General features: G+C 40.6%; 1 protein-coding gene across 1 annotated transcript; it reads right to left on the minus strand.

The window, feature by feature from the left end:
- Window positions 1-2726: 2726 nt before the first annotated feature.
- On the minus strand, window positions 2727-21746 carry LOC139639083 (N-terminal EF-hand calcium-binding protein 1-like). The gene is made up of 12 exons (XM_071513151.1): window positions 21624-21746; window positions 17822-17846; window positions 11943-12051; window positions 10770-10795; window positions 10339-10436; window positions 6373-6631; window positions 6070-6149; window positions 4229-4282; window positions 3813-3925; window positions 3575-3652; window positions 3318-3409; window positions 2727-2755 (listed from the first exon to the last, which is right to left on the minus strand). The coding sequence occupies exons 1-12, from the start codon at window positions 21744-21746 to the stop codon at window positions 2727-2729; spliced, it is 1086 nt and encodes a 361-aa protein (XP_071369252.1).
- Between the last annotated feature and the right edge of the window lie 977 nt (window positions 21747-22723).

Here is a 22723-nt window from a genome sequence, read left to right on the forward strand (position 1 = left end):
CCTGACTTGAGGCTTGATGCTTATATAGTAGAACATACACAGTAGCTTTTACAGCCCACAGAGCTGCCAATTGTTTTGGGCCCAACATCCCTGCAGAAATCCTACTGTCAGAGAGGAGAAAATAGCAGTGGGGAAGGATTAGGCAGAGGAATTTCTCTCCGTGAAAGACTGCAGCTGTACCAGGCCTCCTGCCTCCGCTATCTCCAATTCCTACAGTTTCCATCACAGTGGAACAGATCCCTTTATCTTCGCAGGGGGAGAGAGACACTGGGAGGGGGAATCTGGTCAGACCAGCCTGCAAGCGTCAGGCTGGATCTCAAAATAACGCCTTCTGGAACAGCAGCAGATTCTGCCTCCATGCTAAGCTGATACGATTAATAGCATCATAATGTAAGTTAATGTCATTTATCATCTACTAATTACAATTGACCTGAGTAACACTTTCATCTAGTACACTTTACAGTGGTCATATTCCAGTGTATTAACCTGTATATCCACTTATGGGTAAGTAGTGTAAGTACACAACAATACTGTGCTAGTACTATATCCCTTATATATAATGTGGTTTGTGTGGTAAGTAGATAATGTATTAGGGAGATTTTCACTTACAGAAGTACTTACAGAGTATTAAAAGTGTATTACTTCCAATACGTTTTCATTGGTTAATGCACAGGTTAATACTCGTTACCAAATGTGGATACACTAATAATATTGCACATATTGGCAGTGGATGTGAGCTGTCAGCAGCAACAGCTGTCGGGGTGGAAACTTTGACCTGAGCCGCCTTGCATCAACTTTCTGTGTAAACACTGTCAACGCTGTCTGGCCAAGGTCAGAGCTGCTTCACATGAGTTGTGTTTGAGGAGAAGAAATCAGCTAAAAGAACCGACTAGGTTTGAAGAGGAAGAACCCAGCTAATTGCCCCAGATTCAACATGGAGGGTCTTGCAATTATTCCCCTGTTTTATATTTGTCCAGTCTTTTTCCAAAGGTTCCAGCTGCTGATATTACAAACTTATTAATGATATATTTACAGAGGATTTCAAAGTGTCAGCCTAATTCAGCCAGAAGGGAGAGAAGGGAAAATATTTCCTGGGGTTGTTTTTTTTTGTCTGTTATCTGTTTCTTTGAAGGCTGTTGTGAAATAGGATTCTGGTATATCCAATTTAAAAAAGAGTAAGAAAAGACCTATCATTTATTACAGCTGATAAATTTCCCTAAGGCAGTGTGTTTCCGCTATACCTTCTTCACATATAGAGGCAGCCAATTTCAGAAATAAATGTAAACATGAGGTGGCTGCTCAATACAATGAACATTTTTCTTTCTTGATTGATGATTTCTTCATTATATCGCAATTTACCAACAATGCACTTGTCTTTAAAATGGAGAAGATGGATAACTGATGCCAAAACAATCATATCATGAACTTTATTTCATGCCAGAAAATAAACATAGCATCCACATAACAACTGTATATTCTTCATAAAAGAAAGGATAAACACTTACAAAGAAGAGCGTGGACACATTCATTCCTCCCCACATCACAGCAATCAAAGCCTAATATACTATCATACATTTACCAATTTTCTATAACAATTTCTTACATCTGACATCTTTCATTTAGCCCTACCTACTGTACAAGTTCTTAATAGACTTTCTAATGTCATTATGCATAACAGTTGTTGCTTAATTTCCGTACACAAAATATAAACTTCTATTTGTGTGTTCCATGAAACAACTCGTGTGAATAGACACTGTAAATGTAAAATAATGGCTTTTAAGTTTCATTTTATCTCTAGAATAACAGTACCTGCAATCTGCACTTTATTATTATTTGCTTAATTGTTATCATCCGCTAATGTCTCACTGTGCTTCAGTGCAGCTCCTCACTGGGCGTGACAGCTGGTAAATCCTACATTTTCAATAGAGAATCTATACAATAAATGTCCGTTCTTCAATTCAAACTATTAGGTCCATGGTTCGTACTTAACTAAAGTGCAGGAGTGACACACGGATGATCAAAGTTTAGGTGCGGACCGTTACTGTTCATCACTACATTCTATCTAACAGCCACCGAACCCATCAGCGTATAAAGATGCCTGGTAGCAAAGCTTTGAAGGAGACAACATTACACAATACCACAGAGAGAACAAGGGAAGATGCAGGATAACCCTACTGCTATTTCTGATTTTGTCTGTACTGAAGAACGAGTGATGGATGGATGGATGGATGGATGGACAGATTGGTTGCTGTTCATGTATTTCTATCTGTGTGGCATCGGTGACGCTATTTATCTATTCTAAGATGTTCAGAAGGAAATAAACTAGCACTGAGAAATAAGAAAATCATGCAAATATCTTTTTTTTCTCCCTTGCATTTCTATTTACAAATCAGAAATAATAAATGATTCGTAAGAAATGTGCCAATATTGTGAAATTAACAATGGCACGGATTTCAATAACACTAAAAATATTGCATTATCTCAATTATTTCTCTCCAAGATTCTTGTTTGTTTGTCTGTTGACTGATTCAGCTAAGCAGTCAGTTATTCTTTTTTTTTTTTTTTTTTTAATAACAGCACAGCGCAGTGTTGCAGAAACAATCCCGGTCATGCCATGAGGAAAAAGTGAAGATAAAGAAACAAAACAAAAACAAAAACAAAAACAATAATACAATCTCCTTTTCCTCCTACTTTTATTGTGTTGAATAGCAGCAGCGTTGCCCCTGTCAGTTGTTGTTCATAATCCACCAAGAAGCTGTGAAGGGGAAATAATAATTAAGAATCAATGTTTTATGCTCTATGCTCGAGCCAAACAAATGAATATTGACTATGGGCAGAGAAGCAAGGTAACTTCATTCAGTATTCATCCTTAGAAAAGCAGTAAACCTCTAAAGGTTATAATTCATTGTGAATAGCTCCAGTACACATTAATATTAAAAGGACATTTCAACCATAAAGCAATGCCTATTTTCACTAAGGTCTTCAGTTCATTTCATATTCGATTGTAGTCCTTGTTTTTTTAAATACTAAAAAGCCCTATTCATTGTACTAAGTATATAAAACAACTTCAAAATGGCAGTATTTTTCCACTAGGCTTTAGGCCATGCTAATATTTTTCATCCCCACCATTTCACTGAGCTGTATTTATCACTACATGAAAAAACGGTTTCACACAGAAAACAAATTCAAAGTCATCAAATCCGTCAAAAGCTAAAAACAAACTGATTTATGCACGACTGATGCGAGTTCTGGGGCTATGTGTGAGATTTTTGTGTGTGACAATAGGCTGAAAACACTCTTTGTGCCATGGCTCCTACCTGGGAGCAGCATGGTGGAGACCATCTCCGGCTGTTCCAGCGAGTCGATAATGCAGCGCTGGAAGGTCTTACTGATGGACGACTGCAGGTAGCTGAAGGAAGAAAGGGATGAAACAAATGAGGACAGCTAGTTCCCTCCCTGCAAGTCCAATAACGGTGGAGAAAGAGTCTGTGAACAGCTCAGTCAGTGTGTGCCGAGCAAATTCTGCTTCAACAATAAAAGGTTTTTAAACTGTTATTATGTAAATATGTAATACCTCATCCAGGAGAGGCGGTCCTGCCAGAACTCGTACATGATGAAGCATGATCTGTCTGGCAGGTTCTGGACTGACATGCTAATAGAGAGAGAGAGAGAGAGAGAGAGAGAGAGAGAGAGAGATGGAGAGTGAGACAGGAAGCCTCATATGTTTTGGAGAATTGAAGATATCTGAAGTGGCTGGCATCATATTACAGCGAGACCCAAAGGCTCTCAGGCTCTCAGAGAGGCGGACGTACTGCAGGTTGTTTGGCTGGCTGCTGGTGGCGTCTGTGTAGATCTTGAGAGCTTGTTGAAACTCCTCCACGTCCCTCTCCTTCACAGACATTTGTCTCTGGACCAGGAGAATGTTCTGGAGAGGGAGGGGAGAAAACTTGTCAGTCACAGTGTCTTGAAAAAATGTAGGGATGGATCAGGCTTGTTTTTGGATATTCTGTGCATTTGTGTGAGTGATTTCCAGGTTTAGAATATCACACAGAAATCACACAAACTCATGGAGCATCCACACTGAGTCTGATCCATCAGTTAATAGCAACGTTGCTATATTTACGTCAACTGTTCTGTACATAGAGATTTTACACAATCTTACACCACAACATATGAAACATATGATAGCATGATAGCATAGGAGAGGGCCTATATAAGTCGGACTCACCGATTTATACGTGCCCGCTAATGTGTCCTCTTTGAGAGGTTCAAGATGTGGACTCTGAAAATGGAGGCATAAATATTTCAGTCAGTCATGAGCAGAACAAGCGCCAATTGCGGAGCTGGCTGAACCAAATCTAGGAAAAGTATGGCCTCTAGTTACAGCCTGTCACAAAGCATTGGCTTTCACAAGGAAGATGTTGCTATATTCGTATTAACCCTCCAACAGCCCCAGTGCAGCCCCGAGAAAAGAAGGGAGGTTTTATTATGCTCTTGTCTCTGCATGGTGAAGATAAGAAAATGCAATAATTAGCACGTTAGCAGGCTAGCTCATTATTCGCTCAGCTCCAATCTCCAATCTGAGAAAATGGCTCAGCCAAAATTTCATATGAATGTTGCTTTAAATTACAATATTTGCAGAATTAAAGCCGAAACCAATCCCAGTACAGCGCCCAGAGGCCACTGGCACTCATCGTCACACATACAGGCAGAAACATGAGTAACACTTCATCATATTTCAAGACATTCAACTCACCGGGAAACATTTTATCCATGAGAGGCAACGAGAGAGTAGAATATATTTTCTCTGTTGCGGTGCAGCACTTAAATATTGATACTTCAATATCTGAAGTATCAAGTGTCCTTGCTACCACTGTGCCTCATCATCATCATCATCATCAATAAAACCTCTACTCAGTGTCCAAGTGTAGCGCAGTATGCATTAAGAGACTGATAGCTTATGCATGATATTCAGTATGTGTAGTGCAGAACAGCATGTACATTTGGCCTCAACATCCTTATGCACTTTTGTACAAATCATCCCATCTGACAACACGCTGGATCCCATAGGGCGACCTCAGTGTGTCTGCAAACAGAAAGTAGGACTCACACGGTCTGCTTGACATTTCTGTCTATAGCAACTGAGCCTCTGTGGGGAAAACCTGATATTTGCAAAGAGCAGCTCTGCCTCTTAAGGGAAACATTTTGGCAGGCGTTTCTATTCATAATGACACATAGTACCGTGGATGCACATGTGGGTGGCCCAAGCTGGAACAAAACCAGTACACTATCATACCAGTGTAAGGCTGCTGTAGCATAACAATTAAAGAACACATTGGAAACCAACGTAGTTCCTCATTCAACCCAAAGGAATGGAGGAATGTAAATGGATTTACTATTCGAAAAACTTACAGGCCTATGTGTTGAATTAGGAGGTTTCCAATGATTTCTTTAATTGTTATCTGTTCATAGATGGTAATTCTTGAGGATGTTTTCTTGACTTAGATGTAGATTGTATGCCATTGTCTTGCTTTGCATTCGTAGTATTTTGGTGTTTCGCGCCTAATGCTTGTATGTCCTGTGATGTATTTCCCGTTCCTGTAATTAGAACTGCTTATCTGGGTCAATAGATACCAGGTGGGTTTGAACGGGGCCTATTTAAGTCTTGGTAGTTTCTTATTAGTGAGTTCATTAGTGATTAGTTTCATTAGTTTCTTATTTGTGACACTGAGAAAGACGTGATCGAAATGTTTGACACAGTTTTGTACAGCACTTGAGCACTATACGAGCATCATGTAATAAAATCGAATATATTTTTGTGGGTTAAATTCTTCCATTTTGTGCCATCCTTTGAGCCTTTTGCACCTTACTTTGTCTTTCTTTGGTTTTTGAGGTGACTATATTGGCTATTTCTATTTTTCTCTCTAAAAAACTGCACTTTACAGTTTCGAAAGGAGCTATATAAATAGAAGATTTGCTTACTTACTTACAGTGAGGAACTTTGGATTAAGGCATCTACATACATAACGGCATATATAACTGCCCAAAACAACCAAACTTCATACGAACCTCACACTCCAGTTTGTCTATGAGCTGCTGCAGCCGGTTGATCTGGGAGCTCCAGTGGTTGTCTGGCTCCACGCTGACCCCTGACCCAGGAAACACAACGTCAGCACAGTGCAACACAGACTGTCTGGATAGCAGTATTTTTAAAGTGGTGCTTTTTTTGTTTTTTTATGCACCTCTGTGAGTGTTCTCCTGAGTCTGATGGCAGCCAAAAGCCCTTTTCCATCACATTCGGCGCTCAGAGTCTTTTGTCATGCCGTTATTGTTCTCAGCTGAGCTCACAATATTTTTAACCCCAAAGTTTACCTGTGGTGAGCATGCCGGAGTAGGGGTCCGTCGGGGAGAGACACATGTTCTTCTGGATGCGTCGGCTGGGGCGCTTGGCCACCCTCTGGATGGGCAGATCCTCGGGCTTCTGCAGTATCCTCTGCCCCGTGCAGCTCTGCTCATCTACAGCCTCCATAGCGCAGTCTAGTGACGACTGGAGGGAGTGCAGCTGGGTGGAGGTCTCCCTCAGCAGGAAGCGCGTCACAAACTGACCCAGGACTGAGGAACCCTGATACTCCTGGATGGAAAAAAAAATGAAGGAATGGAATCAGCCGTGATGCAAATATTGGGAGAAAAACAAATGTACTTGAATAATATCAGGCCTAATCCGTGGATGTTAGGGTGCGATCACAGCTCTAGTTAGTTTTCTTTGGTCTTTGTTGCATTTTTGCAACTCGTTCGCTTATGTTCACACTGACCAAGTGAACCTGGATTTGTAAACAAATGTCACATGGACAAGTAGCTCATTTATGATGAGGTGAGGAGGGAGTCAAAATAGATCCGATTACATCTTGTTAACTATGATGGATTTGTCTGCACTCTTAATTTACCCATAATTTACCTTCTCTGGTGTTCATATCAGTTATGAACACATGAATCAATGAACTTCCACTAAGAATCTGAGCATAAGTCGAGACTGTGGTTTGTCCTCAGTTCATTTTGTTATGTCAAAATCTGTTTCCTTGTACCCATAATACCTTGTGTTTTGGGGTTGTTTCCTGTAGCTGGTTTGGATTCTGTTACTCGGTGCCACCCGAGATTATATGGCATCGTTCTCACCTGCCCAAATGAACCAAACTAAAGCAGTAAACGCTCCAGTTTGAATAAACTGCTCCAAACATGCACCCTCAGTCATCTATATGAGACGTCAAGAATGTCATTGTGTAGATTACCAGACGTTCATGAATGCATCGCACACAGGGTGATGTTGTTCAATGACATGGAAAGATGATATCATCATAATACATGGATGTCTGGTACCGCTCTGCTAAATGAGTCTTTGTGAGATGTGGATCAGTAACCTGCAGTACGGCAGCTGTTGTTTTCTTGTCTTCTTCCAGATGAAAACAACTTTGCCCACTCCTGTTTTTTTGTGGAAAATGGATCTCCCCACCCCATGGCGCAATGAAATAGAGTTCAGAGAAATTGGCAGCGGGAAATATTGGATGGGTGATTTGAAAAATGACAACCAGTGGGATCGGTTTATAGGAATCCTTTCTTCCTCCAGTTCCTAGCCTACGTGTTCTCCTCTCTCCGCAGCACACGCTGCACTTCATGAGTAATGAACCTTAGTCTGTTTCTCATTCCTCCTCCCTTTCTCTTCAAGACAGAAGAGCTGCAACACCACAGTTGATATATTCTTTTTTATCTCGGGGCGCTACAGCAACGCAGAAAATACATTATAGTCTGTTATTTCCTTCATGGATAAATCAATTTTCCTGTTCATGGTCAGTTTCGAAGCATTATTAAAGCGTTATAAACCTAAAAGTTCATGTTCATGTCAAAGTGAGTTCATGTCAAAGTGTTGCCCATATTTTTGCCTATATCCATAAAGATGAGTGCTGATGGACTCTGCTCTAGGATCAGTTTTGTCTTTGATTTAACAATAGCTGAGGTGAAGGCATGAATCAAGCAAGCAAGGCTGATCTCAGTATGGTTAAAGGTGCGACTGCTCGTCAGGGCAAAGAGAGCCTTTTGGCTGACTAATAGCAACATGAAAAATGCATGAGATGTAAGAGCGATATAGAGAGCAAGAAAGATCAAGAGAAAGGGAGTGAGAGAGAAACAGGGACAGACGTGGGGAGACAATGTCGGAGAAGATGGATGTACAGAGTGATAAAGCAGAGAAAAAGAGAAGAAAGAGTGGGCCTGAGAGAATAAAACGAAAATGGACGAAAAGAGAGGGAGGGAGGGAAAGAAATAGAAAAGAGGACGAGATTAGAGGAGCTGAAAAGTGGCAGTGTGTTTTGCGTGTAGAGGACGTTTGACGTCAGGTCAGTTGGACAGCTGGGGGGGCTTTTGTCAGCCTGGTTACTGTCATATCACCCGACGTTCATTGAACTCTCTCTCTCTCTCTCTCTCTCTCTCTCTCCCCCTCTCTCTCTCTCTGAATGTGTGTACAGACTAAAATATTGGCTAAAATATCCATGGGAACTCAAACAGACGTAGGCAAATGCGTCACTATCATTACTAATAGGGCTGAAAGATACTGACAAAAAATTGAATTGCTTTTATGTGACAGAATATTGCAATTGCGTTTTTAACTGTGATTCATATCATCTTTTTCTTCTCATACATGTTTTAGAACTTCAGAATTGTTTAAAGAAAAGTAATTTGTTAAAAAGAAATATTTGTCAGTGTCAGTTTGAGTATGATGAAAGTTTTTCACCAATATTTTACTTGATTCATGGACCAAAGATTACCTGCAGCTCTAAAACACCTTCTTTGTAAATCCATTTTGGACGCCCCCCTCTCTCTTAAGCAATTAATTGCAGCCTCTGCAATTTGGGAATTGCATAAGTTCATATTGCAATTTCGATTTTTTTTCCACTAATTGTTCAGCTCTAATTACTAATACCCACCCCTGCACAGCAATTAAAACAAGAGGAAATAGTCACTGCATATCATGGAAAACAATATCATTATGAGTCTGCATCCACATCCAAGCCTCTATCAGTCCACAGTCCACACCTGATTCTCTTCTCCTGCCAAAAAGAAATAACTATTTGCCAGTTGGCTTAACATGGAGGGTTAGGCGAGATCGATGAGGAGTGAGTTGTGCTATTGATTATGCCTTAGCGTAAGTTCTTTGATGTTGATCTCAACGGTGCGCTCAAAACAATCTGATTACAGCCTCGTCGACTTTTCAGACAGTCTCTTCATGCGCTGTGCGTGTCAGAGGCGGCCATTTTAATCCCCGCCACATCCCATGTATGGAATATACTGTGTATGGTTCTGCTTGGCGGAGCTGCAGAATAGGATTTCCAATGCTCTAATTAACGTGTTTCATAATCTGAGCCTGATGGTTTGCCCATGCCATAATGGGATATTGTGAAAACTTTGTGTTTGTTTGGGTTGCCGTTGAACTTGGCCACGTTCTGCACCTCACCGTCCGTCAAATGCATGCTGGATAAGCTTTGCTATTGTAAAAAAAAAAATGTGAAAACACTGTGCACTACAATATGCTTCTACAGAGTTTCAACATCAGTGTTTTGAGTGCTTATGAGCTCCTTAGCAGCTACAAAAAAGCAACACCTTGGAAGCATAATGTAGTGTCATGTGCTTTGTACCCAGTTTGGCATCCAGCCACCAGCCAGTAGATGCTAATTTGTTTTACCTCTGCACAGCTGTGAAAATGAGACAATCTACGCAGGTCTAGACAATATAAACCAATTACATAAACATAACGTTTCTATGTCTTGGATTGCAAAGACACTTCCTCTCTAGTCTCTGTACAACTGTGTTATAAATTCAAACAGCTGCCATATTTGATATACCAACCATATTTGATATACCAAGGAAACCTGACACACAGTTTCTTGTTGCAGAGGGCCATTATAAGAGCGCGGTTCTTGTAAAGTTCTGTGAGCCCTTGTTTGAAAATGTAGTGTCAGTGAGTCGAACCAGAGCAGGAGCAGGCAGAGCCAGTCATGCGGGGCCGTTTTCCTTTTCTTTCATATCACTGTCACAGCTGAGAGATCTCTAAAGGCCTCTGAGAGGGTTTCAGACCGACAGCTGAGGCACAAACAAAAGCCGGCCCGAATCCTTAGGGATGGGATAAGGGACACTTAGAAATGCCATTAAAGTGGATAATCACTTGCTGTTGTCTTTCTACATTTAAATTCTTTCCTGACATCCAAAATTTACCAACCGCAGCTTGGCATCAGGAATGTGCAAAGGTTAAAGACATCAGATGGTATAAAGGTGAGAGTCGTGGCCACCCACCTCTTTAGTTTTGTCCATGGCCTTCAAGATGGCGACGTTCAGCTTCTCCAGAGCGGACAAGACGTTGACGTATTCTCCCAGGTGTGGAGTGAAGTATTCTGGTGGAGGAAGATGGTGTCAAGACTTTGTGCCTCAAGATAGCATACTGAGAGAGCAGAGAAACTAACTCTGACAGCAGAAACCAATACTGAAGTTGATGGGAATAATTAGAATGAAAGTACTTTGGGCAATGCCATAATTATCCACTGAGTCACAGAGACTGGGGCATGCTTAGGTTTGAATTGTGGCCATTAAGAGACAGCTGAAGCCAACAACAGCAGCAAAAAACACAAAACCTGGGGCCTTTGCGACACACAAAGGACAACTTAAGGTTCTGAGACAGATGTTGATAGCACAGTCAAGAAAAACATGCAAGAAGCAGACAAAATTACCTGAGAGTTTGTCTGTGTCTAGGTTGCTGAGAGGGAAGATGAGGAAGAGGAAGAAGAGAAAGAGAAATGTTAATGGAATCAGAGAGCATAGGGCGGCCTGAAATATTGTTATCAAAGACCTATAAAAGGTAGCCATTTCCATGAGTGAAGTGGTTATGTTATCATGTGATAGAAACAAGGAGGTGTGGATTTTTACCAAAGATTTCACATTGGCATTTATCAAACAAGCCAATCAAAAACTGGAGCGAAAGTGGCCTGCTACTAATCTAGACTAGTCCAGAAAAAAGCATTACCATTTCTAAAAGCACTTTATGAATGTATTTGCTACTGGAAGTCTAATTATCAAGGAAATACAATTGTATGTTGGACCTTTGTGTTGTTTCATTCATTTGTACATTCACTTAAGATTACATTTACTCTAGGGAGATGAAAAAAATATTTGAATTTGATTTGATTATTGTGATTTTTGTCACCTTATACAGTGGTTGGTTTCAAAACCAGCAATCTGATTGGTCAAAGACACGTTCAAACCGTGCTGATAATTCCCATAATGCACAGCTGGTAGCGTTTTATTAGTTGTTATGTCATAACATGGAACGCTCCAGGTAACCAGAGAGCTAGTTAGCAGATTTTCTAGTTTTCTCCTTTTTTTTTAAATTATTATTATTTACTTGTATTTATATTAATTCTAAGAAAACTTTTCAGTTAGAACAGGTATGTAGGTAACCATTGTATAACACCTATATCACCTGAGAGGATGATCTTTAGTGTGATTATGGGTATTTCAGTAATGGCACAACGGCACATAGTGACGCCTCATACCAGTTGAGTAGTTGCCCATAGTCACACTACAGATCATCCTCTTGGGTATTATTACTATATTATTATATTATTAATTAACAAATGGTTTTCAAGTTTAACTGTAAGCCGGTGGCAGTGACATATGTTTACATATTTCTAAATCTTATTTGGGCTCATCACTGAGCAAACAGACTGCTGCTAACTCTCCTGGTAAGAACTCAGGGTTTTCGCTCCAGATTCAAGGCTCTCTATAAAATATTAACACGTCTCCTTTGAAGTGAAGTATAGACTTCTCCCAGCCAGGCAGGGAGAGCAGGAGGGGCTACAGATGGCAGCAGAGTTGGAGGACGTCCCAAAGGCAGATGAGCTTACTCAGTCTGCTTCCTGTCAATGGAGTAATACAGCTCCTGCATCTGCTCTTCGGTGAGGATACCATCAGCGAAATACGACTGGAACTCCTCCAAGGACAGCTTCCCATCGTCTGAGAGGGGGGAGGGAGACAGACCCGAGAAAATTACACCTCACTGAGCTTTAAAGAGGGTTTAGGACTGCTGTGATTGCCCAGTACTAAAGGTAATGGAACAAGTTGGCTCTCAGCTGTTGAATTCACACACCAAATTAATTCCAGTGATAAGCTCAAAGGTGCTGCTGCAAATTAAAAATATTTCACCTCAATCAACATAGTCCCAAAGTCTTTTTTTATTCAGCATTAAAACTTCTGTCAAGGATGAAACTTTATCTGGGCGATATACTATACTTAGACGTCTTTCTCATCTAGCTCCATGAATTCAATAGAGTGATTGTTTAATGATGCGATACATCTGAAAATCCAATTTTTGCTCTTTTGCACTAAACAATTACCTACAACTGTGCACAAAATATATTTTTAATATGAAATCCTATTTCTATTAGGATGACTTGGACTCATTTCCTCACTACTGAGAACTGATGCTACAAAATAATTTACCCACTGTTTCAATTTCCCCTACACAAAGAAAAATGAAGATGCAAACTGGAACCGGAAATGGTTCTTCGGAGTGATGCCATAGAAGAACCATTTCTGGTTCCCCAAAGAACCTTTCAAGTAAAGGTTCTTAATTCTTAGCTATTAGATGGTGGGTGATGGCCTAAATGTGGAAAATAACCAAACCGCTGCATAGTATATATTGTGCAATTGCAAATGAGGCTAAACAAGGGCAGATAAACAAAAATACAGTGCAGGTGTCTAAACAAAGGAGTGCAGAAATGAGTCTTTAAAGAACCTTGGTCTGAAAGGTTCTTTGTGGAACCAGAAATGGTTCTTCCATGGCATCACTCCAAAGAACCATTTTCGGTTCCAGTTCGCACCTTTATTTTTCTGTGTGTACATTTCATTTCTCCAATAACAATTTCAGAATTATCACAAAAATGCAGCTCCCATTAGACCAAACTGCAGTCATTCCATAGCCATTCTGCAGTCTACAGCAGCTCAGAAGATAAACCTGAAGCCATGTGAGCATGTCTGCTGAAGGTAAGCACAGCACGCCTCTGATAAGCAGCGTCTGGGGCTGTGAGCTACCGGCCCGTAGGGTCCCGGGGAAATTGGGAGCAGGGATTGAGGGCTGGTTTGAGTAGTCAGAGCTCACTAACAGGCTGTCTTTGGACGATAATGAGATCTCACTCCGATCTCTCCTGCTTTGCTCTGCGAGCACTGAAACCCTTTGAGACGCAGCTCCGAGATCCCCGCCAGGCAAACACAGCTCAGACTGATAGGCCTGAGCCAACAGTGAATCATATCATCTGTTAAGTTTGTAAGAACAATTTTGACTCGATGCCATCTTACAAAGTGGGCGGCTCTGGATAAGATGCATTTGCAGCAAAGGCTTATTTATAAAATGATCAATTTCATGAGATTTGCTTCAGATTTTGGGCAAAAAGTGACATCCAAGCATTGCCAGCGCTGAAGAGTGTTCAGCACTGTTTTAAAGTTACTTTGTCTACAAGCCACTGATCATAACATAAGGATCACGGCCTCAAAATGACACACTTTGTTGTTTACTGCGGTCTGGTTATGTTGTAGTCCAGCTGGATGGAGAAGCTAATGGAGTAGACAGAGAGCCATAACTCTTTCCTCAAACTTCCCCGCACTGCCGACTGTGCCTCGTTCCGCATAATGCTGGGAGTAAACACAATCTGTTGTGCTTTTGACTCACTTCCCCAGTCTTCTTCTCTATCATAGTTGCTTTGTTTTTGTTTCACACCCAATTACACACCCGAATATAATAACTTACAGTGTAGTTCAGATTGCACATTATGCAAACATTCATTGTTTCTCAAAGAGAGGGGCAGCAATGGAGGAACCCTTTGGATTCTGGATCTAGCCAGTTTCTCCTAACAAGGTGAGGCATGTGCTTCACCTCAGATGCTTTATTCCAACTCCAATCCCTTCATCAGAATGTACAGGAGTTTGCCTTTCTGGCATTGGTGCAGAGACATATCACAACTCACATGGTGTCACAGTAAACTGACACATGGTACCAGGACTGGTGACCTCATAAGTGTAAAATGACATTATAAAATATCCTGTTGATAGCAAACTACACATATCACGCTACATCATCGTTGTCGGGTGAAAACTTTGTAACTCCAATTCTGGTGATTTTCATATTTTAACTTCGAGCCACTTATCTTGAAGGGAATCTGTCTGATGAGCATCTCAACAGTTTTGAGAGTCATCAGCTTCAGGTTTCACACTCTGAAGTGACGCAGGCTGCCTGATTGTTGTAGATTACCTGGTATAACTTTGTGCATCGTGACACTTTTCAGCTCCATGAATTAATGTCTATGTTCTATGATGCTCATAATGCATTTCACACTTGATTTTATCCAATTCAGTGTAACTAGCTCATGGTACAGTGGATCAATGCACAACTCAACTCTAGCTACATCTCCTCTACAGCTGCAACCACAGTGTATGCCATTCTGCTTCGGTGCACACAGATACTGGATGTTGAATATATAAATATAGAGTGGCATATACTGTCTACTACCTTTGCACTTGGTGAGGTGTTGCATTATCCTTTCACCATGTGTCAGTATGTAATGTTAGAACATGAATAGTCAATATGCCATAAAACTAAATCATATGCATTTATTCTACTTGCTGGATGAAGTGATTCTGATTTCCTGCATGAGGAAAAGAGCCTGTCACCATGGTCAACATTCAGCTCTCAGACAGAGTTTTAATTACAGGATGCAGATTTAGCGACCATCGATCCAGACGCTTTGTGACTGACAAGTCAATACAGCACCCCTGTTGGGGAATTTAAAGTGCCGTTCAGATTGATGATAAACCGTTTCTTCAGGACAGATGCAACAGAGCTTACTTGCTATTCTCTCACTTCAGACTGAATAAATCTGCAGTTGTAAATGTGACCTAAATAAAAGCCGTCCGTGTCTCAGCATTATTAAGTCAGTATCTTTCAAGGAACTCTTTTTCTTCAGGGTATCCTAAAGTCGAAAATGGAGTCCAGACCAATGCAGCGCTATCAATAATTCATACGGTCCACCAATGCAATGGTTTCAAGAGAATACGTAATACATAACAATAGCATGATCAGACTGCTTGTGTGTGTCGTTCCAGTTCAATCGGATAAACATGCATTGTGTATAAATAAAAAAAAAAAACATCAACCCAGAAAAAAAATATTTCTGATATATTTGTTTGTTGAATCAAAAATATATGACTATTTGCACATGCACTAAAATCTCTTTGGAAGGTAAAACATTGGATGGGTCTTTCTTTCTTTTGAATTGTTCTTTTGAAAGAGCAAAGTGAATTGAGGCTTCAACTTGAATTTGTGTTTCTCACTACTGTATTTACAGTTTAAAAATGGCACCACTTTTTGTACATGGCACTCTCATTTCCAGGTGCCAAAAATCCTTGGACCAATTAAATTATGGAATCATTTTCAATATGTTGCCAAAGGGTTTTAGCCTGAAATTACAGCTATATGTCTGCGTCTCAAAAACATCATTAAACTATTGATTTATTATTTTCACATACTCTCTTTGTACCTCAGTGCATCCTATGAGATTTCTGCTGTAGACTACAATCCACTCCAAATAACTCTGCTGCAGTACTGAATACAATATTTATTAAATGACTGCAAGTAAACAAACTTCAAACCCTTCACCCACTCAGATATCACTTGCCTCCTCAAATCATATTTTTTTTAAACATGATCATTTTCTTCATCTTCAATGTTTCATGCCAGTACCAGTGAAATGCCAGTGACGATATATAAAATAAATAAGTAAAGAACAGTAATAGAGTTAATGTAATGCTTGGATTGGATTTTTCTTGCGGTCAATGGCCTTGGCAAATCATTTTTCAGCCCATTGCTTGTATTAAGAATTCAGCTCAAGTCAAGACGCTCTTATGAAAAGTCCTTCTAAGGGAAATCCCTGACCCCTCTATCACACTTAACACTTCAAATGCATCGCTCTCCGATTGAAGATCATTTATTTCAAAAGACAAAATCTGCTTGCTGATTTACCCTGTGTCTTGCTTGCGTGCGAGTAAGCGTTTTCCTGATGATGAATCAAAGTTGCAGTGAAAAATACTATAATCATTAACCACGCTTGATCAGTTTCATCTCATTACATGTGAGCCACAGGACCCCAGTGTAGCCCACAGCTCTTAATGTAGTTTGCAGCAACGTAAATGTATTACAGATGGCGGGAGGCCGGCGGGTGAAAGCTTACAGTATCTCCTACTTCATATCCTTGTACTCATACAATTGTGCTTTTAAGAAAATGTAAATTCCTCATTACAGTAGCATAGAGGGATAGAGTGTCGTGGCAAGTGGCCAGCTCTCATTATGTGGTAAATCTGCAGAGCTCGAGGCGGATCACGGCAGCCCACTCACTGTTGCTTGGAAGGAGGCTGGTTTCTCCAGGGCGCACGACTCAGTGAGCCAGTCGAGAACCGCGGAGGGCTTTGCTGCACACTGAAGATAACTACCACAAACATGCATTAGACTTCTCTTCCCTCTTTTTATCTTCTTTTTTTGTTGCTACAAAGAGTAAAAAATAAAAAAAGCTTTGATGTTTTTGTGTGCGTGTGTGTGTGGGGGGGTGGAGAGAGAAAAAAAAAAAAATCTGGATCAGTTACTTGAGGCTTTACTAAAAAGCTTGTAATAAAGAACAGCATGATAGCATTCGTGATATGAATGCCCTGCTTGTTGAAATGCAGTCATCTTCTATATCTAATAAAATAGCCTTAGTCACAGCTGGTATGTTGCCCGTCCTTGTGGCGCTTTCTTGAAGATACAGCCTTTCAGCCATTATGTTTTTCTACTGATTCAAAAATTAATCCCCTGAAAAGAGACGCAACTTGAGGTGAGAAGAATCCATGAATCCCCTCTATCTTCTACATTTTCTTCACAGCGGCTCCAAAGAAAAAGCATCTTTTAATGGTTGCATTGAACCAAAGGGTTTTCACATCCAAATAACTCAGTGAAAACCCCAAGCCACCTTAAACAACCTCTGCCCACGTAGGCATCATTAATATTGCTCTTATGTAACCCATATTCACTGTACTCCTGAGGAAACCATCCCGCACTCATAGACACACCTCATGTATTAATCACCGTCCTTATCGCGTTTTACATTCCATTACACTGTGGATGCAATGCATGAATAAAAAATTAAGAGCAAATACAAATGCCTGTTTGTCAGCACTACTTCCCAGAGCCGAATGCTCCCGTGTTTCCCCAGGAGATTTGGGGAGGATTACATGCAGTGTTGTAAATAAAAATGTTTAAAATCTTGTAAATTGTGTTGTAAATGTAAACCTTGTGGGGATCAATAGTATCCATAAAGGCCGACCTCTCTTTTTTGACCTAAATATTGGATTTAATTGAGCTGAGCAAGGCATGGAGAGTGACTGAGTTCATTTTGTCATAATGTAGTTATATCAGAGAGCCAGAGAGATGCTGTTGTAATGGACCTTGGTTATTTATGTGAAGATCCTCTGTCCTCTATCTCAACAAGGATCTTTACAAAACTGAGAGATAATGTTGAATAATAACTTTTTCATACAGTCTGCATGAATCCCCTCAGATAATGAAATGTCTATCTGAATGAGTTGTGCCTGCTTTTAACTGGTGCATCTCATCTCTGCGCATCTCAACAACTCCTTCAAAGAGATTCTGATTGAATTCTAATTAGCTGTATAATCCAATTAGCTGCATATTTTGTTTACTCACCGTTTTTGTCTGCCCGGCGGAATATCTGAAACGAGACAAAAGAAGATCGCGTTTAGGATTAGTTCACTTGCATAAATGACAAAAAACACTTGCAGAATATTAAATCAAACATCAGCAATGTTAAAGTTTTGAGCAATTACGAAAAAATATCTTGATGTGAGGGAATCTGTGTCGTGACATAGAGGATAGAATGAAGCCAGATAGTCGTCAGAGATAAAAAAAAAAATGAGACTCTCAGACAAAAAAGGGGAGGATAAGGGAGAAGCAGTGACGCACGCCAACCCAGAAGCCTCCCTAACCTTTATAAAACCACAAATGTGGGGCAATCCATCTGAATGAATGAATGTTTTTGGCATTTTGCTGCCTTTTTGTACACAGGAGAACATTTAAGAGGAGCTGTAATTTCCGCATTTCAATAACCACGAGATACGACATCTCCCCAGGAAATGAAACGCTGACATTTATGTTTGCCAGCCAAGGAGCTCGGGGAGGGAAAGTTGGTGATTGGAACGATAGCTTCTATCTTTCTCTCTTTTTTCCCTTTCTAGGCAGAGGACATTAAAAAGATCATTCTGCTTTACGATTGTTGCCCATGGTTTGTGTGAAATTTGCCAAAGCGTGAATCAATGGTTTTTTGTGTTAAGTCATGGTTTAATCATAGCAATACAATCATCATTATCATCATTGTGTGACCAAAGCAGTCAGGTCGGTTTGCAGAGTGTGAGGTATTGTGTGGGAGAAGAGCTGGGCGCCTCATTCACCTCACCACCATTTCACTTAAAAACACAGTGTGTGCACCCAATCAGTCCCAGAGAGAGTCCAATGGCTGGCTGAGTCACTGTGTTATCAGAGCGGAGCGTTGCACTCAGATCCATAGCTGTCACCTTTCAAGTACACTGGGGTGTGAAAGCTCTGCTAGCATCCCATTTTAAAACATCACACCTTCATTCAAGTCAGATCTGGACTGGAGACAGCAGCCCATGGTGAGCCTGAATAACAGTATTTCAAAGAACAATCGGACAGAATAACAAAGATGATTGCATTGAAGTCCTCTAGGACTTCAATGCAAGTCTGGGACCACCAGGGGGCCTTGAGTGGCTTCCAGGGGGTCCTCAGCAAACTGATGCAGTTAACACAATTAGAGAATGTAGAAGAGTGACTATTTTGATCATAGTTTCACTGTTATCTCTCTACCTACAACACAGAATTCTGGACAAAAACATATCTAATAAAAATACTCTCAGATTTGGGTCCGGCAGACAAAATCGTATCAAATATGGGTCTGCAGCCCTAATGTGTACTAAATTAGGGTCCTTGATATGAAAAAGGTTAAGAATCACTGCTCTAGGAAGTGGGAAACATTCAGTCCTCCTGACCCATGCCAGAATACACTTGACATCTTTTAACTGACCAGCGGGAATTATGACTTTCGGACGCTTCACACTGCGGTACAGGTGATCCCATGAAACCTGGAGGCCGCCATGCTCAAGTACCTTCAAGGTGCTATCATCGTCAATTCTCCCTAAAACCGCAGAAGTGCTGGTGTCAGCATCCTGCCTGAGACGCCTCAGAGGAAGCCTGCAGGGAAGCGCTCCATAAAATGAGGGAAACAAATTGAGGGTAATAAACACGGGCTCTGAGGGAGCCTGAAGGAGGAGATTTACTGGCCTTTATTCATCCATTGTGCTGTTAAGTGGGAGGGTGGTGGAGATGATGGAGGTGTTGTCATCAGGCAGCACTGATGAAGACATCCTGAAAGCAGGATTAGCTACATGGATGCGCTGTGCAGTTGTAATTTCCGCCTCAGTCAATCCCTGGGGCCTGCTAACATGTCACGCTGAGTCCTATCGAACCTGATAAGAACTACAGCAGGAAGAGTAAACAAGCTATTGGAACATCTGGGGCTACTTCCTACAGCAGACTATCTCAGCTATGTTCAAAGTACTCATCGCTATTTCCCATCATCGCCTCAAGGCAAATTATTATCTCAGTAAGAGCACCGAGAAACGTCTCAGAGACGGTAAAGTAGATTTGTACACACAGCGCCAACAGCTTTGGTAGAATTGTGAACCTATTAAACCAGACAATAAGTCCTGCAACCTGTTTAATTACATAAACAGAGAGACTAAGCCTTTTCCCAAAGATAGAGAGAGTGAGAGAAAGAGAGAAAGAGAGAGAGAAACATACTGGTTAAACAAAAAAGCTTACAGCAAGTCTAACTAAGCTGTAATGAGCCCATGGAGAGGAAGACAAGCATAAATTAGGCTCAATTCTCTGTAAAATACTGTGCAAATGTGAGAGTGTGCACCAGCATGATTTAATTGGTGGGAAGGCGGAAGAATGACGACGAATGGAGAAGGGGAAGGAATCAGTGTAACCAGGCATGAGGAGGGCCCAGGTTCATATATGTGGATTAAGAAATGACAACATGTGTCATTTTGTTCTGCCAAACTGTGGGAGATTTAGATTCAAAATGCTCTTTCTAGCTGGAAAAGGGGAAAAATAGGTTATGGCAGCAAAGACGGATAATGTACTGTATTGCGCATACAAACTTCATTTATGCAGCTTTTATGTCATCCATTAGCCGCTGTAATAGGTTCCATGAAGGGATGCCAGTTTGGAGATTATGCAGCATATTGGGCTGGAGTCAGAGAATGGACGCTAACTGCATTTAAGCCAAATGTGCACTTGCTGCAGTCTAATGTTCCCTTTGCTGGCCAATAATCTGCCTCGAGGAAATTGGTGGAATTTTATTTACAGTCAGTTGTGAGGAAGTCTAAGGAAAATAAATGACGCTGCTGACACATTGTCTGGTGTTTTCTGGAGTATCCTCAGTGAATCAGAGGCGATGCAGCCACATAGGCTCCAAACATGAAATAAAAATGGCAAAAGAGAGCAATAATTCCTAAAAAAATACAATATTGCATGCACACACAGTATTGTCCCATTGAAAGCCTAAAGAATGGCTGGAACTGGTTTTATATGGAGGGGATTTACGAATCAGAGTAAATTATTCATACTGAAAAGAAAACTAACTGTACTGAATCTAAGTACCTGGAGTAGGGGAGCATTTCTTGCTGTGCATGTAAATCCAACCCACAGTGAGCTGTGCAAGCAAAATCCTGATTAAATGATTAAAAATTTAAGATGTTTCTATTTTTCTTTTTATAGGTGTTTCTATTTTCTAACTGGACGAAGACAGGGGCTATGACTAATATGAAAAAAATCATACAATATCATGATAAAAGACCTGTTAAAGAAACACTCTATGCATCTCATCTAGGGACAACCAATGTCATGACCCTCATTACCATATGAAAATTGATATACAGCCAAAATATAACAACAAAATCTTAATGTTTTGCAGGTTGAATGGAAATTTACATCAAAACATTAGGATCCAGTGCATTCCCTATGTACGGAATATTGCGTTAAGGCATCTTCTGTGTTAGTCACGCACTAATGGACAAGCCCTCTCACCTTTCTTACGTAATAGGCTAGCAGTAAATTCAGCACATATGGATGGGAAGCTGACGTGCATTAACTCCGTATGAACCATTCATAAAGAGTGAAGGACAATGCATTGCCCGTACGGCATAGTCTATTTTTAGTCTACATTTGACGACCCCCCCTAGGAGGTGGACATAAGCTAAACATGTCTAATTATGGCTTGGAACAATCATGCACAAAAGCAATAATAAGGAATAATAATTATTTTAATAAGGTAATTAATAAGCAGTGCTGCTGGGTAATTCTAGGAGTCATGATGCCACTTAAACACACAAAACGAAGGTGTACTTACATCCTGAAAAATAGAGATGCCTTGGTTTTGATTTTGGTTCTGCTCAAGCGCCTGCTGCTTTCTCAAGTGCTCGTGCTTGGCAGACTGAAGACACATGGTAATCATCTCTGTGCAGGCCAACATTTTCACACTCTTATTTTCGATGCAATTTCTGCCTTTCGGGAAAGATTGCCCCCTTTGTTGTTGTTTATTTTTGTTTTGGTAGAGATTGTCCTTCAGTGAGGATGGTTGTGGTCCTGTGTTCCAGTTGCTCTCCTGTCCGTGTAGGATGGACCAGCCCCGCTGCCTGCTGCCTGCTGCCCGCTGCGCGTTACCGGAGAGGCGATTTGATTTGACAACATGAGAAACCCCGCCTCTACACGGACGCCGTCAGCAGCCAGGAGCTATTCATAAAATCCAGAGGAATGCACCATCTGCTGGTGAGCATACTGATGAGCACAGAGCTACTATCCAAACAGTAGTTAGGCCGTGACGTTGAATAAGTTAACAGAAAACAGGGGTCACTTTTTGAGAAAAAAACATAAAAGAGGATGGTTTTATTAAGATATTAAGATGGTATTGGAAAGGTGTGTGTGTGTGTGTGTGTGTGTGTGTGTGGGACGGTGGGTTATTTGGGGGGGGGGGGGGTCGAATTACCCTGGCAGGAACGATGATAATGTACCATGATTCTATAATATATAATAATAATATTATTCCTATAAGGACTTAAAAACTAGTTTGTCGTCCATTATGGTACTTTTTTAAATCGCCTATGGTATAACTAGAATATTACTATAATGTTGTATAACTATATTGTGACTTATAGCTTTGCTGTGATATTTCTATTCAATATATTTTATCCTTATATTACAGGATTACTATAGTTCTTTCTCGTGGTGTAAGAGAAGGCCAACAAGCCATCAGCTGAAGGGAATAAATGTAACTATTCTCTAACTATTTTCATGTATGTTTTAGAAAATCTAACAATACTCCAGAAAGTGTAGGAAAAGTTATGGGGGGACTTTTTAGAAAGCGGAGATAATTCAATTATAAAATTTAAGGTGAAATGATGAGTTGCCATAAAGTCACTGCGTGACAGAGGGTGACACTCAGTGTCGTGT

Source organism: Centroberyx affinis, unplaced genomic scaffold (assembly GCF_046629955.1).
Source record: "Centroberyx affinis isolate AG114_WGS23_722 - 3 ecotype Tasmania unplaced genomic scaffold, CSIRO-AGI_Caff_v1 ptg006794l_1, whole genome shotgun sequence".
In the NCBI taxonomy this organism is placed as follows: Eukaryota; Metazoa; Chordata; class Actinopteri; order Beryciformes; family Berycidae; genus Centroberyx; species Centroberyx affinis.